This window comes from Chiloscyllium plagiosum, chromosome 27 (genome assembly GCF_004010195.1).
Source record: "Chiloscyllium plagiosum isolate BGI_BamShark_2017 chromosome 27, ASM401019v2, whole genome shotgun sequence".
In the NCBI taxonomy this organism is placed as follows: domain Eukaryota; kingdom Metazoa; phylum Chordata; class Chondrichthyes; order Orectolobiformes; family Hemiscylliidae; genus Chiloscyllium; species Chiloscyllium plagiosum.
Window position 1 is genome coordinate 25952674 of NC_057736.1, and position 20188 is coordinate 25972861.

Here is a 20188-nt window from a genome sequence, read left to right on the forward strand (position 1 = left end):
AACTATGGCATCATAGCAGAAGTATCTGTACAGATTCCAGCATTTGCAGTAATTTGCTCCTACGGAAAGCTTTACACATAAGTGTAACAGGGAATCTGGAAAACTTACAGCACATTGATCCTTATTTCTAAAGGTTTGGAGTATAAAAGTCAGGAAGTGTTACTGCTTTACTATCTATACAAGCTGCTAGCGGTGCCATTTCCAGGACATAATGGGCAATTTTGGTCTCATTGTTCAAGGAAATACATTATTTCACTGGTGGTAGTTCAGAGGAGTTCAATAGGATAATCCCTGGTCCAGAGGGATGATTTTAGAAACAAAGATGAAACTTTGTTCATTAGCAGAGGGATTGAATTCAAGAGTTGTGAAGTGATGTTGCAACTGTACAGTACTTTGGTTAGGCCACATTTGGAGTACTGTGTGCAGTTCTGGTCGCCTCACTTTAGGAAAGATGTGGAAGCTTTGGAGAGGGTGCAGAGAAGATTTACCAGGATGTTGCCTGGAATGGAGAATAGATCGTACGAGGATAGGTTGAGCATGCTAGGCCTTTTCTTGTTGGAACGGAGAAGGATGAGGGGAGACTTGATAGAGGTGTATAAGATGATTAGGGGAATAGATAGAGTAGACAATCAAAAACTTTTTTCCCAGGTACAACAGAGTGTTACAAGGGGACATAAATTTAAGGTGAAGGGTGGAAGGTATAGGGGAGATGTCAGGGGTAGGTTCTTTACCCAGAGAGTGGTGGGGGCATGGAATGCGCTGCCTGTGGGAGTGGCAGAGTCAGAATCATTGGCGAACTTTAAGTGGCAATTGGATAGGTACATGGATGGGTGCTTAAGCTAGGACAAATGTTCGGCACAACATCGTGGGCCAAAGGGCCTGTTCTGTGCTGTATTGTTCTATGTTCTATGTAAACTTCTTCTGATTCAGCATGCCACCAATTCTTATACCTATCTTTTTATGGAAAATAGACAGATGGACTAAAACACCTGAGTTGAATTCATACAATATGCTTCAATGCCATTGCTTCTTAAATGTAAAGAGAGTTTTGATAAGGGTTAATGTTTAACAAGACTGGACAGGGTTAATTCAACAATATTGATTCAACAGCAGAGAACATGAAACAATATAAATTCTTCCTGAGAATTGTTTTTGCTTAGTTTCACAGTACTGTGTTTTTTTTTACGGTGCTTTCTGAAAGTACATAGGGTGAGCTTATATCTTGGGGGAACTCCAGATTAATTGTTCTTCAAGCCTGGTGGAACCAATGGAATGTTAAAATGCACCCTCTTACATAGCACTTAGGGCTGCATGTTCCTAGGGGAGGGTAGTGAGGCCTTATATTTCACTGTAAAAGGGAAATATTCCATTTCAATTATTTTGCAGCAATTATCTATTTGAACATTTGATTTATCAGCAGGCAATATTCTGTTATTTTAATGCTAGGTATTCCTCTTCACAATTACAAGAATGGAATAAGGGTCTGGGGATAATCTCTATCCAGAAATGCAGTGCAGATTTCAAGAGAAAAGTCACAACAGCTCTTTTGCCTATGGGTTGTTTCCTGCTTTGTCTGATAAGTTGCCCAATTGTTCTGCTACTGATTTGATGATATGACCCACCCTATTTACTGTTTTCACAATTGTTCTTTACACAGTGAAGTAGGGTAGGTAATTAAGCCATCTCATGCTGGTAACTCCATATTGATCACACCAACAGTGAAGAATTTGCCCTAGTATGGGTGTCAAACAGAATCATGTTTAATTCAGGTCATTGTTGAAACTGCCAGATTAAAACTAAAAGATTGTGTTAATTGCACTAGATTGTAGGTTTTAAGGAAAAATAAGTCAACTGAAGTGAACATTTAAAGTTTAGCACCGTTTAAATCATTTTCTTTTATTAACAAGACAGAGTGCCTCATGGGTTTAAAACTTAAACATTGGTTCAGCTTAAACCTTTTTTTGCGAAGTCCTGACAACCGTGCTTTCATTACATGAAAGAAATATATAATAGAATTGTTCTGTATAGCAGCACAATTTATTCAACAATTTATGAAACACTCTAGACAAACAAATTAAGAGATTTATAACCTCGTACCTCATACGCCACCATTTCAAAATATGGTTCAGGAACACATTCACAAATATTCCTCTGTGCATCACTTCCACAAGAAAATACAATAACCTATACACAGATACTGCCAATCTGCCCTTATCCTGTGCCTGAACCCTCAAGTTAAAAAACAAATCTAAAACCAAGTCTTCATCTCCTATAACTCACAGCAGAAAACCAGGTCAGCAGATAAATAGCTTGCGTGGGTCTATTTAAAGTTCCCATTTAATTACACATAAATAAATATATACATATGGAACACTATTTGCTCGTTCTGCTGAGGCTGATGCTCCAAGCTTGTGCTTTATCAATGTCTTGCCATGTTAATGTTCCAAATTCTGGATCAATTGTCCCAAAGTAATTCAATGTGCATATCACTGATTGAGATCAGCCCAAGCCGAGGCCTTATTTGGTCCGGACAAAACCAGGCTAATTCTCTTCTCCTGCTTCTTCCTTGCTTTCTCACCTCAATTAGAAAGTTGTCACTGTGCAGTCACCTCCACACAATCCTGATGATTTTTTTTGTCCTTTTTTTTAATTGCACGTTGAATGACTGTTTAATCTCTTTAATAATTAGAACAGTTTGGTCCATGCCATCTGTCCCTGGTTATTTCCGATGTTTGGCCTCTTTTTCTGTGCTTTTAGTCCCAGATTCCCCCGGGGGGTGGCTGTTGGATGAGCTCAGAAACATCTTATCCAGCCCCTTTAGAGCCTCCACCAGGTAATTCTGGAAGGCAGTTAATGCAGCGATGATGGCAGGACTCCCAAAGCCATGTGTAATCAGGCTGAAGTGAGTCAGGCAGCTCTGGACTCCCTCTTCCAGGATTGCTGAGGGGCGGCTGTTTCCCAAAGGAGATCGGTCCTGAGCCAATAAATCTGTGAACTCTTTACAGATCTGCCTAAAAAAAGAAAGGAAGTGTGAATAGTAAATATTGGCTATTAAGAAATATCTGGGTTGAAATCATTTTGTGCCATAGTAAGGAGAGTTTTGAAACTTTTTAATTAATCCAATACTATTTTAAATGAGGATGTTTAACTACTTTAGACAGATTAATACCTTTGTCCAAATGGCAACACCAACAAAGTTTACCTAATAAAATTGATCACTGTGGTCACTATTTTGGATTTCAGTGCCATTAAATATTGTAGCTCTCTTAAGCCTTTTAGCTACTTTCTCCTCTAGCTGAAAAAGGTTCAGCTTTAACCTTGTTTTAAAACATTACGAATTACTCTGGTGTCCTATTTTAAGTTCGGTAAAATAGAGAATACAGGTGGCACCCCAGCCAGAAGCTATTGTCAGACTAGCCTGATATTAATGGCAAATGGTAAATCCAGAGGGCATTAAAACTAAAACAGCTCTACGAGTCGTGTCTTTCTCCTCCCAGCGAAGAACATAATGAGAGAAATTTTCCACAAGTGCACCAGAGGAAAAGTGACCCTTAAGACCAGGTCTCTGGCTTGTTTGAACCTCATGTCCATTTCCTGGAGAAGCCTGACTGACATCCAATCAAAACAAGTGGAAGCATTGAAAATGTTTATAAATTGCTTGAAGTAGTGAGAAGTCATATGCTTCCAGTGTAATTTTCCTGAAATTCCATTGAGCGGACACACACACAAAAGACCTCACAAGGGCCATCCAATAGAGTTACTGATAAGAGACAGCCAGGAAACTCTTCAGCTTCTCATCAATGTCAATGATGCAGCAGGGTTGCACTGAAGAATAGGAATCCAGTTGCTGATCCTCCTAAATGGCAACAGATCAAAACAAAGATACTCAAATTTACACTAGCTTTAAGGTTTGCAGCAGGGAATTACGTATTTTGCCTGAAGCCCCTAATTTCTCACTCGCACAGGGCATTTAAGTGAGCTGAATTCAGAAATACAGCCAGGCTCAGCCAACATGAATTCAGACACTATGTGAAAAACACATCAGTTCACTCTCAGCAGGATGACAAAAAAAAACAGTCCCAGCTAACATGATGTCATTGGCCCTCTTAAAAAATTCAAAATTTAACAAAAGTACAGAAAAATGTATTGAAACTGATCATATATCCCCATGTCTTTTTCTTCTTACACTGAAGTGAAGTTATCTTTTAATATTTTTATGCAAAAGTGGAACATTCCATCAGTTTTATTGGTTTCTGTTTTATTATGGATAAGTTTTTAACTCTGCTAAAGTTCTTTCTAAAGTTCCAAGTGTATTTATAGCTCCTTCCTGCTGAGCAAAGCATCATTAATATCAGAGGTGCTCTCTTATAGAAAAAATAAGCTTGCAGACTCGTCTCCATTTACCGTATTGCAAATTGGCTACAGTACATTAGCCCCAGTAGTTAGTTTTCCATTCACATTAATCGTACTAGAACTGACCTACAACGATCCTTTGTGGCAAGTGATTCTGTGGGTAGGTTTGTTCCTATTTCCAAGTGGAAGAATTTTGATTTCAGGGAGAGAGGTTACAGATTTGCTTGCAATCCTCCCTTATGAGGGCATTTACTCCAAATGGACTGCAACAGTTCTAGAAGACAGCTCATCATCACCTTCTCAATGGTAACTAGGAATGGACACTAAATGCTGGCTCAGCCAGCAATGCAGATTTCCGATGAGTGAATGAGAAAACATTACAAACCAACGGTATTTACATATATTATAGATATTTTAATGAATCTGCTCAAAGACAGAATTTGAACCTTTTGGCCTATAAGTAGAGTGATAATTATCACACTAATATAGTATGATAACCTCAGTTCAATTGGACAAGCACACGATTATCTACAGGTTAATTATCTCTTCCACTTGTGTGAAATATTCAAAGTTGGAAATGAGTTTTGAACAAAATGAGTAGTTGGAGTTTTTCCTCACTAAGGATCAGATGAGAATGGAGAAGGGGTGGACTCTTGTATATCCCCAGCTCAGGCCCAAGAAAAGCTCCATTCATTCTCTCAGTCAGGGGATAGTGTGTGTGGAGAAAGTGAGGACTGCAGATGCTGGAGATCAGAGCTGAAAATGTGTTGCTGGAAAAGCGCAGCAGGTCAGGCAGCATCCAAGGAACAGGAGAATCGACGTTTCAGGCATGAGCCTGAAGAAGGGCTCATGCCCGAAACGTCGATTCTCCTGTTCCTTGGATGCTGCCTGACCTGCTGCGCTTTTCCAGCAACACATTTTCAGATAGTGTGTGTGCCATGGAAAAATTATAAAAGCTTGTGGGGGGATAAAAAGCTTTAAAAACAGTAAAAATAAAATGCCAGAACAAATATAGATAGGTTAATGATGAATTTGGAGGATACTGTTGAGTGTCAAATACAAGGACAATGTGTACAACCTGTCTGTAACTGTATGACTGTAGGATTTATAATACCCATAGGATATGGAAACAAAATGTAAAATAATTACAGGCCACATATTATAAGGAATTCAAATGTCTGGCACTAAGTTGCCAAGCAGTAATTCAATTAAGAATTCTGATGTTACCATAAACCGCGAAAGCAAAGATGCTTACGAACCTCAGCAGAACCACAAGTTTGAATTACTGTGTGAAATTTACTACCAGACATTTGTTACTCTTTACCATATAGAGTCTATAATTATTTAACATTTGACTTTTTAACATTCTGTGGTGGCCTCACCAAGCACAGTAAGGTTGTATAATGTAAATGGGAAAGTGATGAAGCTAGAGAAACATAGAACTCCTGAAGACATATGGTGATATGTGAGACTGCACAGTTCCACTTCATAATGCTTTGTATTGTACAGCAGCAGATTTTAGGAAACACATAAGACACTATAATACGAACGATGATATATAAAGCCAGGATTTACAATACATTGTATAATTCACAGGTTGGTCTCATGTTGTTGTTTAATGTGCAATCTTGGATCAAGTGCTAAATTATGATGTGAATTGTCATTAAACTAGCCCCGTCTCTAAAGCCACTGTTCAGATAACACAGGTAGAAAGTCGATCTATGACATTTTGAAATAATCTTGAATCCAAATATTGTGAGAACTTCTCTAAATTGACAGCTACTTGTAAATTTTTGGCTCATGCTATAGTACAGGACCTGATTATCGACATCAGCAGGAAATTGATTTTATTTTCAGAATTCAGACACTTTTATGAGCAACAGAAATGCACTGTTTTTAATGTACCTTAATGGATCTTTCATAAAATTCAGTTGATATGTTTTTCATAAAGACACAAATCTTTGTTTCAATCTGCTATTCCACATGTAAAACTGACTTTAAGGATACAAAATGTCATTTTAAAGCCTCAGGTCATTAATCATTCAGGTTGTAAGTTTGCTCGCAGAGCTGCTCAGCAAGCAAACTTACAACCTGAAACTTAACCTGAGCTACAAATCTTCTCAAAAATCACAATCATTAATCATTGCTTAATGACTATTTGGTTAGAAAGTTTAGCACATCAGCATGCATAGCTGGAAAATAATGGTTGCTTTGTCAGGAAATGTTTCATAATGCAATAAAAACTCTTATCAGTAATTGTTTTGGAATTCTATGCATAAACAAAATAGAGTATAGATTATAACAATCATCTTTTTTGATCTCTTGGAGATGAACTCTTTGAAGTAAAAGCAAGGGACCTTGATGTGTAGCTCACATTAAATTCATTTTCCAGCTCATCTTGAAATCATCTGGGAAAACTGACTGTTATAGCCTGAGTAAAGATGCAATTTGACATTGATATTAATGAAAATAAGTAAATTTTCTGTGAACAACATTGGTTTAGGATTACTCACCAGGAACTAAATAAGGTACAGGTGGTGTATACACTACCTTCCACACTACCTCTGAATTAAAACTTTTAGCTTTTAAAATTCATTCTCCAGCTTTCATGCCCATCATTCACAAACTCGGAGAAACTCAAACACCCCATTATAGCATGAGGAAAAGCATACTTCCACTTGCTCTGAGAAAACCATCTTAATGTTGGGAAATTCTTCACACTGCGTGCTCAGATTGTAGCATCATGGGAATCACAGGCACAGGTGTAGTTGATTAACTCTCTTCAGCTGACAGAGTGAGAGCTCTGGGAAAAATATCAACAGCAAAGCTCAGGCTTTTGAGAGAAGCTGATGTCCCTAAGTAAAAATCTTAATCATAGTACACAAAAAGACATTTGCTTAATATAATTAAGGAATATCTAACTTTTGCAAAGTTTTTATTATAGTAAAATGTATATTTTGAGCCCAGTCAGGAAACCTAAGGGGACAAATGGTGGACCATAGAGTTTTCACTAAAAATGCTGAGATTTGATTTTCTTTAGACCATTTCAGGTAGAATCTTCTGACTAACCATTCTAGCCTTTTGTTTTTATAAAGTATTTGCAGTTTTCCATTAATAATTTTCCAGTCACTTTCCTTCCTTTGATTCATACAATTTCTCATTCCTCAGTTCAGATTTGTCACTTTTTATTTCATTGAATACGAACCTGGAATGTGATGATGTGCGGTCAACGAAGAAGAATACTTATTTTATGATTAGATAGATAGATACATTATGAAGTATTATTTTGCATATTTACACCATATATGAATTTTTAAATATCCAATTTGTTTAGTTTATTCATTAAGATGTTTTTTTTAAACAATTTCATGGAACAGAGTGATAGGAAGAGTGTTTCCATCATGATTCTCAATAATGTCAACATCTGCAGCACTAAAAACCATTCAGGATCTTCCTCACAGAGACGATTCTCTGCTGCCAATTCTAAAGCAACATTCAACAGTTTGGGAACAAGTCTGAATACTGACTTAAGTCCAAGAAGTGTACAGTGCCGGAAAAGTCAAAGGAAATAATACAAGGAATATATTTTTATTACAATGGACGGCATTTATTTTGTGATACATAATATATCAGGAGATAGATATATATGTAAATTAGATTAGAAACCACTCACTGACAGATTTATTTTTATTTTTCTTTCTGACATCTTTATTCTTTTCAATACATTCATCAATCACTGATCTGGAAATGTCACCAGAGTTTATTTCTGATTCCTCTTTATGGTCAGCCTTCCTAAATACAATATTATCACATGTACAGGCACCAGTCAAAATTTCTAAATGTTCTTGACTCCACCAAAGCAAATATTGGAACCATGGGCATGATAGCAATACCCCCACTGCTGTCTGGAACATTGCTCTCATTTGAAATAGTTTGTGCTAAATAACAGTTCAACTAGAAAGCTTCATAGGGGAAAACATTGCACTCAAGTAAAACTCTAATACTGTCACTTTTTGCCTGGTGTCACTTAGCAGCAGAGCTGGCAAATTGATAGTGACAGTAACAGGGATCCAATACAACACCAATTGTATGAAATGTTGTGAAAGTTATTCTTCCAAGAAAATTTAATGATATCACAGTGTTAAGCCCTGTGGGTCTAAGGTTGTTGGCAGGTGTACAAATTCCAGTTCAAACAAAATACACCCTGACGGCAATGCTTGAAAAACATTACATCATGACCTATTAATTAATACCAGACAGGGAAATTTGCCAGTTATTCCCCCACAGACACACACATCAGATATTGCACTGATATATCAACAGGCCAAAACATCACTCTGCTAGAGCCCAGCCTGTGGGCTTACAAAACACCTTTTTCTTTGATTGGAAGTGATCCTGTCTTCTATGTAAATTTCACCCAATTTCACTGGGCAAATTATGATAATAAAACTGCCCAAAAAAATTCTAAAATATTCTGTCATGGATTGCAACAAAGAGAAGATAATGAGCCTTTCCAACCACTGGGTGACGTATTACACCCACAATCTCAATTCTAATCAGGACCTTAAATGGTTCTCTGCGTCAGGACTATTTCTTGTTTATGCTGAACAATAATGAGCAAATACTTTCCTGTTCATCAGTATTCACTGTATCAAGCATGACATGTTAATGAGCCTGATTTTCTTTGCATTCCTCCCTGCTTCACTTCTAAAGGTGTTTGTAGTCATCTAATCCCACACAATGGTTATTATTAATGTGTGAGCTGAAATAATGAATATTGGCTATTGTACATGTTATCACAGTGAAACTAGATCCTCCATTCAAACATATGATTTCTCATTGGACACTGTTCTTGAACTCCTTCTATTAAAAACAATCATTGGCAGCTTTCTGTCTTGTGAGATGATGTTTTGTAGTCCCTTCTGCAAGAAGCATCACCTTGTGCAACTCAGGAACTCCATTGTAGCAAGAGAGTCTGCCTTATTAGCTGTCAATGAAGACAATGGGCTGAGAGGGTGCAGAACTTTTTGACTTCAGTTTTCTCGGGGCTCTCCGATGTTTCTGCTTGATCTCATTTCTTCCAATGCTATTAGTCAGCCTTGACAACATGATGTTGGAGGTTGTTGATCACGCAGTGAAGCTCCACTCTCACCAGCAATCTGTCACATGATGCTGAAATCAGCACATACATTCCAAAAGCTGTAGCTTATATCTCCAAGCTGAGTTTAAAAAGAAGTGGGAACTTACAACAACTTGACTGAAAGCACAAAATTGAGTCTACCAGTCCTCTGTCCACTCCTATACATTAGTGATACCTAGACAACAGTTGCTAGGCAGAATTGGCTGAATTGATTCCACCTTTATTGTGCCAGGTGTTTCCTCAACATCTCTTGGTAGAACAAACTCTCCATCTCAGAACACCTGGAACATGTTAACTATAACAACATAGACCCATTTGCTAAACTGACAACATCTGCACTGGCTTGGCCACATTCACCGGATGGATGACAACAGTATACCCAAATACCTTCTACACACTGGTCACTGGGTCAAGTATTGTCCAGAGAAGCTAAAGTTCAAGCAGTTACAGGCTTTCCTGTTTTTAAGACCAAATGAGAGACATTGCAGTTCCTCAGAATATGTGGATTTTACGGGATATTTGTACAAATTTCGGCTGCTCCATTATTGAAGAAGGAGGATAGTATGGTTGGACAGAATGTTGTTAAACTGCCTTTGAGAGATCAAAGATTACCTTAATAAATGAGACTATGTTGGTTGCTTTAAATTTCAACAAGCTATACAATTCATTCCAGTGATATGGGCATGGGAGACATATCTTTACAAGATGGTGATATTAAACTAGATATGATATTGATGGTAATATTAAAGAGCATCCAGTTAGTTTTTTTTTTGAGGAAACCTAACCCTTGTCAATGAATGTACTCCCCAATTGAAAAAAAACATTAGCTTTGCTTTGCTTTTTCAACAGTTTTCAGCAAAGTCAAAGAATTGTGATCGACCCAGACCATAATCTATCTACATTTTTGGAGAAACTCTGGACCAAGAGTCTCTGTTTGTTTTGCTAGAGTCTGATGTGGCAATCATTTATTTTAAAAATTGCCCATATTGCAGGAATAAACCGCATAATGGCAAAGATTTTATCCAAAATTTGATTGTTATTCTAAATGACTCATAACCTCAAAAAGGTGATTTAAAAATGTTATTTATACAAAAATTGCTTTGGACCAAAACTCTCCATCTATTTAAATAATATTTTCTTTGAATTAAGAATCTGGGATTACAGGGAATTTTGAATGAACCACGGCAAGGGGATCATTGTGTATATTGTAATAAAATATGTCTATGTTGACAAATGAAACGAAATTAATTTAGGATATCTGGTCAGCATGGAGGAGTTGGACCAAAGGGTCTTTGTCCATGCTGTAAAGCCCTATGACTCTAAGATAGTTGTTAAGTTGTTCATCATATTAACGTGTAGTATTTTAAAGGGTCAGTAGTTTTTTTTCTTTTAAGAAGGAAATGTGATTGCCTAGGTGCTTTTGGCAGAGTGGGGTGGGGGAGGGAGGAGGGAATGTCTTGTATTTTATGTTGTAGTGATGGTCTCTTAAGAATTAGGTTTCACTGGGAGTTGAGATCTGAGAAATGCACCTTGCTTGCAGTAGCTGATCATGTAGCCAGGTTGTCTGAGAGGTAAACAATAGAATAGCAAAGGGTCAACCAGCAGCTAATTACAGGGTGAGTAGATTGAAGGTGGGGCTCTGGTCTCAAACAGAGTTTTAGTACTTACTTTGAAAACCAGTTGAGAAATATGAATATTTCTTTCAAGTAAGATTCAGTAAAGTTCTGTGTGATGGCTAAAGAGAGTTTAAAACTCTGAAGGACAGCTAATAGTGACTTGAACCTCTGGAATAACCAGGGTGAGAAGAGAAGCGCTTCAGATGCAAAAGCCAGAGTAAAAGACTAATATAGCTGGGGGTGGTGGTGGGAACCTAACTTATCTCCACTTAAGATACTAGTGACACCAAGGTTGATCAGGGATCCATGTAATGCTTAGAGAAGATTTACAGAAAAACCTTTGTCAGAAGTAAGTAGAAGGCCCAAGAAATATCAATCCTCAAACAAATCTTTGAAATACTCCTCAGACAAAGTCATTAATTTTCTAATTTCCAATAACTATCTCACAGGAGTTAGTGCGAGTGCAAGTCAAATGGGTGTAGAAGGAAATTTCACTTGAGAAATTTAGTTCAATTTACAATTAACTGTGTACATTTTTAATGTCTTAGACATCACTACATTCTATCTTAAATATTTGGTGATTAGTATTCACGTTATTTAGCTTTAGTGAGTTTTCTTTCATTTAAAATCAAGAACATTGAGGTTTCATTCTTTTAGTAAACACTTAGATTCTCAGTTTCTAAAAAGAAACTAAATGGATTAATGGACTCTACAACAATCATAACTATGAAAACCAAAGTAAACTTATTTGTTTGCATATCACAGCAGACTATCTCATTTCCATGGAGTTAGGCAATAGTAGGCCATTCTTAACTATATCAATGAAGAACCCTGTGCATGAGGTGCTACACAAATTAAATGTTCCCTCCTTTTTTCCTTTGATTTGCCCAAGAACAAAATCAATTCTAGGGCAACCATTGCCCTTGTTGCTTAGGTCAGGTGATTCCAAATCAAAAAGAGGATGCTTCTGGTCAGTTTCGTGTTGGAAGAGCAATCACTATTATGAAGATCTCCCACTATTTAATTTTCTTTATTTTAATCATGCGAAAAATTTCCAAAGCATAATAATCACTATTTCATGGTTGCTATTGCAATTGGTTAATAGTTAATTCCTCACTGCCTAAAAATGTCACTTTTCTGCAATGATTTTCCTTTGCCCTACTCCCAAATAGCACCTAAAATATACTTGCAATGCAGGTTGAAATAGGTGCTAATCCATTCTGTTCCTGAAAAGCATTGCACAATAATTTCCTGTATGGTTAATTTGATGACTGTTTTTGACTGCACTTGAAAATGTTACAACAATGTTAATTTGATACAGATGAATGGCAGAGACCTCTGCACTCAGATTTCCTCTAACAGTTCTAGGTCCAGTTCAGGGGCAGCCAGCACCAAACAAACCTATTGCTACTGATTTCAGAGCTGCTACTTCAGTGTTAACTGTCTCAAGGAATAGGCTTTGATTGTCAAGTGAGTCCCTTTTTGTTTGCTTTTTCAGCAGAACTAGTGGTGTTGCATTCAGACTTGTTGAAGAGTGTTGTTATGACTTTACACATAGCAATGAAGGCCATTATTAACGATATGATTAACTACCACACTCTTTCTGTTAATGTGTTATTTTAATGCAGATAAGGGAAACAATCACAAGCTCCACTGCTGATTCATTCAGACCAATTTCTTCTGAGCTCCTGACAATTGTCTCCCTACCACATTCATTCTTCCCAACCATGTCACCTGGAGTTAAAAAAAAGCTTCATAGTCAAGACAGCATCTTCCTCCTCTTCTCAAGCTATCAACCTTAATTCTTGTACTTGTTCTCTATGTCTCTCTGCTCATTGCCTGCTACTGCTGTGTAACCCACTCATCAACTCCTCTCAAGTATGCTGTGCTAGTGCCTACTCTGCTGTTTGTTAAAAATCACGCAACACCAGGTTATAGTCCAATAGGTTTATTTGGAAGCACTAGCTTTCAGAGTGCTGCTGATGAAGGAGCAGCACTCCAAAACTACTGCTTCCAAATAAACCTGTTGGACTATAACCTGGTGCTGTGTGATTTTTAACTTTGTACAACCCAGTCCAACACCGGCATTTCTAAATCACTATTGTGCTGATGCTTTCCCATGCAGCACACAAGTATATTCACAGGGCAGTGTACCTTTAAATAAGCATGAAAACCATCAACTTGCAATTTTACGGCTATTTTGGACAGCTAAGGATGCAAAAGCTATTAGTGTGAAACCAAAAGTATGTACATTTAATGGCAATGTTGTTCACTATTTTTACACAAATTTGAGATCTCAAGAGATTGCAATACCATATGTTCATTGAAATGGGACTTTGTTAATATTGATGAGAAAATAACAGCAATCAAGCTGCACCTTGTCAAGCAGTTGAGCAGTCACTATATAAATGGAGAACAATTACTGCTGTAGCAAAGCAAGGACTCAATGCCAAGTTCAAACAAGACTTACTGAAAGGTTTGCAGCTAGCCTGCACATGTTGGAAACCACTGTTATGTCATAAAATCAATCTGTAACAATTTAGGAAGGCAACATTTTAATCTAAATGCTGTTGGTACTGATATTTAATATAGACAATCAGAAAAATCTCACTCATTCTTTTTTTAATCCTCTTACATTTTTAAAGGATTTGAACAAAAACTTCTTTAAACAGGAGTAGCAATGACTTGAAATTTGTTGCTCAGGTGGGTGTTAGAGCAGAGATGTCAATTATTTCAAAAGGAACGTAGATGAGCACTTGAAGGAAATAAGCTTAAAGAGCTGAGGGGAAATTGATTGTATTGCTCCATAGATAACCTGCAAAGACTCAATGGGCCAAATGGCTTTCTTCTGTGCCATAAACAGCAATGACTTTTAACTAGTTATGTACAAGATTTTCCAATTTTTATAACCTATGTCATGTGTCTCTATGTATTTCTCCTTTTCTACATTTTGGATGTATTGCTTCTAGACCTTGGAAGGCAGGTTTTGCACATTTAAGTTTTTTTGGATCATTATAAATTATTGCATTCCAGTTGAACAAAAAACATACTTTGTCTTTTGCAGTTCCATTATTTGACAGCTGAGTGACCTTTATCAGCATTGCAATTGCCCTGCATCTTCCAATTAAGTATATGCTGGAATAAGAGACTGAGAGAGCTGGTAACTAAGTGCTTCAATCAGCTCAAAGTACAGTATTCCATTGTGGAAACATCTGCAGGCTGCACAAGATTATTGCTATTAAATGTACAGTGTATTGATTAGAACAATAAGATCCTGTAAGGACTGGGAGATTCAATTCCAAGTAAACAGCCTGGATACAATTCTAATTCTAATAGTGTTGCTCAGATCCTGAGATGAAACTCAAACTCAGCAGGGACTTTGAGATTAACTCTTTTAAGTCTGTCAATTTATTTCTATATTAGAGTTAAGAATAAAAATCATATGATTTCTCAGTTAATCTGGTGGTCACTAGTATAAAGAAATGCATTGGAAATCCTTATGATCTACCTTAGAGAAGTGGCTTTCAACATGTATAGGTCAAGTGCCTCAAGGTGGGAATCAATGGATAAATAGATAAAGTGGGAAAATGAACTTGAGGAGAAGATTAACCATGATCTTAGTGAATGATGTTGGCTCAAGAAACTCCATAGCCTATTCCTGCTCCTATATTGTATTTTCTTACATTCTTGCTGAATTTTGAGAACTCCAAATGTTCAAAAGGCTCTTGTTTGTACAACCTGAGCCTGAGCTAAGGGTATGTTAAGATCTTTTTGAGTGGAGAAAGATGTGTATCGAAAATCTGGTACTCACTTGGTAGCAAGCAGCATATTTTTTCGAGTATGGAGCTCAGCTGGGTCTGAATGTTGTCGGGTCAGGAACTCTGCTGCTGCCTTTGCAGGGAACTCAGTCTCACAAACATACCCAAAATCCCGGGCCAAGTGCACAGCCTCTCCTACAGGAAATAAATTGGAAAAGAGAGTGAATTAAGTAATTTAGGATCTGCAGTGTGAACAAAAGTTTTTCAGCATGAGGTCAAAAATATAACAGTTAATTTCTCCCACTGGTGAATCTCTGAGGTTGGCTTCAGGTTGAGCTAAGTTTCAAACCTTAAAGGCTGCACAATCTTAAGGCAGTCTTACCACACCACCATTCCGGCTAAAACTCTAATTCAAGCCTTTTAACAACTATGCTGACCTTTTCTTAGCCAGTGTTTGGATCAGCATCCACACAGCAATTATTTTAGAATTTTGCAGCTCCCTTTTTTTCAAGTGTTATGTGCCATACACCTACTTCCCTACCACAGTTAACTTTCACTGGCTCCTCATATCCCAATACATTGGTTTCAAAATCCTCTTGCCTGCTTATAAGTTCCTCAATGGTCTTGCTCCACCCTTATTCTGCGTTCTACACCTCCTCATCATTGCTTCTGATTCTATTGAGCTTGCTTCAATCCTATATGGATGGCATTCACATGAGCTATTATCCTCCTGAGGTTTGTAATTCTCTTCTTAAACCTTGATTCTTCTCTCCCCAACTGCAAAAGCCACACTTCAGTAACCTTCCCTAACTCATCACCCAATACCTGTTTCATGTCCATTTCCCCTTTTCATTTCTTCCTCTTGAAATGTCTTTATTCATGTAAGTCATTTTTATTTTCATTGTAAACAAGAAAGTTCAGTACAGTATTTTAGTTACAGGGCGACTTTGTTGGATTCTCAGATGGGAGAGCTGGTGAATGAATCCCAGACATGGATTTGGCCTTGCATATACATTTGACAGTAATCACCAGATTGTCTTAGGTAAGTAGTAGTCAGTCATTGCATTGTTCAAAAGCACTCGCATGCAATTGACCAAGGGCAACCCTGGGACCACATCAAGAATGCAGGAATTTAATTCATATGTGGATATCTAAAGAAAAAGCAATATGTTCATTCATATAAAGAAAGAAACAATGACATCCCCAGCTAGAACTACTCATAAGAGCTCTCATTTTACACAATCTGAGATGGATGTGGCTTAATAGCATTTTCTTTAATCAATTCAGCTACAAATATCATTTAAGAAATTTTGGAAGTTGGGTAAAAAGGCATCAAAAGCTAACAGTTGAGTGCCTTTCAGTAAATATTCCTCTGTTAAACATTAAGGAAAGCAAATGTTGTACTTTAGATGTATTTCACTACTGACATCAATTACAGATTTAAAAAATAGAAAGGCCTCACTAAAATATGTGTTCTTGAGTGATTCCCTACTTTGTCCTCATGCCTACTGCCATAACTATTAAAAAGTAGTTTAGAAATACTGAAATAATCTACGCTGTGAGGCAGCAGTGCTAACCACTGTGCCACCATGCCGCCCCGTGTTCTTGAGTGATTCCCTACTTTGTCCTCATGCCTACTGCCATAACTATTAAAAAGTAGTTTAGAAATACTGAAATAATCTAGAGTTTTATAATCAATAGTTTTTTTCAAGCAGGACCTTTCATAGTACCACCATGACCCAATCTTAATTTTTAAAAAAAATACTGTTAGCGCTGTAACTCTGCAAAGTTTTGTTGACTACTTAAACATTTTACGTTATGGATGTGACATCTCAATGTTTAAAGAAGCATTCCCTTCATGAAATAATGCCATGATGTCCAGAGCAATTCAAAAGATGTCATTATTCCATTATTCAGTCTCACTTGTTATAATTCATACTTCCTTCAAATACTGAGACATTCAACCTCTGCAAATTTTGGGTGTATAGCTTCTGAATTGGAATCCAAGTTCAAGGAAGAGATAGTGAGCTTTTATTGGCTCAAACCACCTGCAGAAGTGTATATCATTCCGGTCATTGTACTACAGATAGAATGGCCTTATTAGGGGCAAGGTATGTATGAGACAATGAAACTGACCATAAGACCAGAACACATCAGAGCAGAAATAGGCCATTTGGTCCATTGAGGCTGCTCCAGCTAATCTGATAATCCTCAACTCCACTTTCCTGCCTTATCCCCATTATCACTGATACCTTGAATGATTAAAAATTTTGAATATACTTAATGGCCCAGTCTCAACAGCCAGCTGTGGTAAAGAATGTTAATGATTCAGTACGAGAAGAAATTCCTCTTCATCTCTGTCCTACCTGGACAACCCCTTGCTCTGAGATTATGACTGCTGGTCCTGGACTCTTGCACAAAGGAAAACAATCTCTCAGCATCTACCCAGTCAAGCCCTGTAAGAACTTTTATGTTTTGATAAGTTGTCTTTCCCTTTTTTAAATTACATATAGTACAGACCTATCCTACTCAATCTTTCCTCATAAGGAAATCCCTCCATATTCAGGATCAACCTAGTGAATCTTCACTGGACTGCCTTCCTGAGGTAAGGGAAACTGAGAATTAGAATCCTTATAGTGTGGAAACAGGCCATTTGGCCCAACAAGACCACACCAAGCCTCTGAAGAGCATCCCACCCAGACTCACCCCCGATCCTGCTCCTGTAAACTTGCATTTCCCATGGCTAACACACCTAACCTACACATCCCTGAACACTATGGGTGATTTAGCATTGCCAATCTTTGGACTTTGGGAGGAAACCAGGGCACCCGATGGAAACCCACGCAGACATGGTAATAACATGAAAAATCCATACAGACAGTCACCCGAGGATGGAATCAAAACCAGGTCCATAGCGTGGTGAGGTAGCAGTGCTGACCACTGAGCAATCGTGCCACCCCTGGAAAACCGGGAATTTTCAAAGCAAAAAAAAAGGCTTAAAAGAGCCCGTATTGAAGCTTCTGGATCCTAAGGGTTAAAAATTGAACCTTCATAAGTTGTTTGACATAACTACAAACTCTGTAATTACAGTACAGTTTAAAACAGTGAAGATGTATAAATTGTTTAGATTCACAGCAAAGACAATGAAATCACAATAGAGCGAAGGCAGATAATGCTGACAAATTCACAAAGGAGCAGATACCTAATGTGGTCAAGCAACCACAGGCCAAACTGGTCATTCTAAATTGATCCACAGCCAGAGAAATCAGGCCTGACATAAATTGGCCAAACAAAATGAAGCATCAGCCAGCAGAACAGTAGAAGCCTAGAACAAAGATGTTACAAGGGTTCATGAGGAATCAATAACAACCAACCCTAGGTTTTCATATTGGAGAAGTGTCGATCAGATGTTCAGGCATCTTCTCTGCCTAAGTATGTGCACTTTACACCTCCCAGCATGGCAACAGTGAAGTGTGTTGATGCGATCCTATTGGATGATTTCAGCCCAGCCTATGACCCTGTTGGCCAAAGACCCACAGAACATTTTGGAAATTCAGGAGTGAACAGTAGTTAAGAACTTACTCCTGGATGCCACCCCTCAGTAAAGGCAGTGAAGACACAATGAAGCTTGAATGAAGACCCACAAGGAGGTTGTGCAGAACAACCTATACAAAGCATCTCGATAGGTATATGAATAAGAAGCATTTAGAGGAATATGAGCCAAATGTTAGCAAATGGGACTAGATTTATTTTGGATATCTGGTCGGCCTGGACAAGTTGGACCGAAGGGTTTGTTTCCATGCTGCAGAGCTCTATGACTCTATGTTTCTATTTGTGGTAGAGATCCATGCGGTAGCCTAAGAAGATTCAGCAGAAGATCCTGACCTGCAAGCCCCACCTTTGTGGAAGACAGCCAGCCCTATGTCAGAGAGGAAGGAGATTCCAACAGCCCAGCTCAAACACATGGATCATTGCAGGTTATACGGATAGAGCTAGATAGAGAGTAAATATTATGGGAATTTGGGAAAGGTCACATGGTGTTTTAATAAGGAATATCTTGTTAATAAAATCATGTTAAACCACAAACCAACTTTTGTGTCCCTTCATCTGTCTCACCACAACAGTTCTTGGGTAAAGTGATTTAATACATAAACTAGTTCAAGTGTCCAAAACAGAGACAACATTAAGCAAGCCATTCAATTTAAACATCAAGATTTTGGGAACTCATTCAAATATGTGTTTGACTTGTAACCATTAATAAAATTTCATAAGTGATAATGACAGCTATAAAAAAATCTTGTGTTACTAGTGTATTTTTTGTTTTACTGCTTAATACATTTGTTTGACATTTATTATCTTTCAAAATTTGACATCTTCTGATCTTCTGATGAAAAGAAGATCATGTGTGAACATGATGGAGTCAGTAACATAATTAAACTGAAGGAGGTCTTCTGTTTATCATCTGGGCAGCTGACAAAAGTAATTTCATCTCTGAAGAGGTGAAAGTATTGGGAATTGGAGTTCACTTAGTCAAAAATATAGAAGTCATAGAATCATAGAGGCATACAGCACAGAAACAGACCCTTTGGTCCAACTCATCTGCACCAACCAGACATTAAATCTGACCTACTCCCATTTGCCAATCCTTCCGAATTATACACCCATTCAGGTGCATTTTAAATGTTGTAATTGTACCCATCTCCACCACTTCCTTAGCAGCTCATTCCAAACATGTGAAAAGGTTACCCCTCAGGTCCTTTTTAAATCTTTCCCTCTCATCTTCAACCTATGCCCTCTAGTGTTGGACTCCCCCACCCTAGGAAAAAGACCTTGACCACTCACCCTATCCATGTTAAAGTGTTCAGCCACGGGGCGGTTGGGTTGGTTGGTGCGGACGTCCCAGAGGTGTTCTCTGAAACGTTCCGCAGGTAGGCGGCCTGTCTCCCCAATGTATAGGAGGCCACATTGGATGCAGCAGATGCAGTAAATGAAGTGTGTGGAGCCAACCAACCCAACCGCCCCGTGGCTGAGCACTTTAACTCCCCTTCCCACTCTGCCAAGGACATGCAGGTCCTTGGCCTCCTCCATCGCCAGACCATGGCAACACGATGCCTGGAGGAAGAGCGCCTCATCTTCCGCCTAGGAACCCTCCAACCACAAGGGATGAATGCAGATTTCTCCAGCTTCCTCCCCCCACCTTATCTCAGTCCCAACCATCGGACTCAGCACTGCCTTCTCGATCTGCAATCTTCTTCCTGACCTCTCCGCCCCCATCCCCTCTCCGGCCTATCACTCTCACCTTAACCTCCTTCCACCTATCG

The 20188-nt window shown here is 38.2% G+C and overlaps 1 protein-coding gene across 2 annotated transcripts in view; it reads right to left on the reverse strand.

Moving 5' to 3' along the window:
• Positions 1 to 851: 851 nt before the first annotated feature.
• tfap2e (transcription factor AP-2 epsilon) overlaps positions 852 to 20188 on the reverse strand; it is an 80938-nt gene continuing 61601 nt past the window's right edge. Inside the window, exons 6-7 of one of the 2 annotated variants that reach the window (XM_043717718.1) lie at positions 14921 to 15062; positions 852 to 3011 (exon numbers count right to left, since the gene is read on the reverse strand). In XM_043717718.1, coding sequence (XP_043573653.1) covers positions 2720 to 3011; positions 14921 to 15062 — 434 coding nt within the window. In that variant the 3' untranslated portion in view covers positions 852 to 2719. The remainder of the gene's footprint in view (positions 3012 to 14920; positions 15063 to 20188) is intronic. The other variant, XM_043717717.1, reaches the window with a different exon arrangement.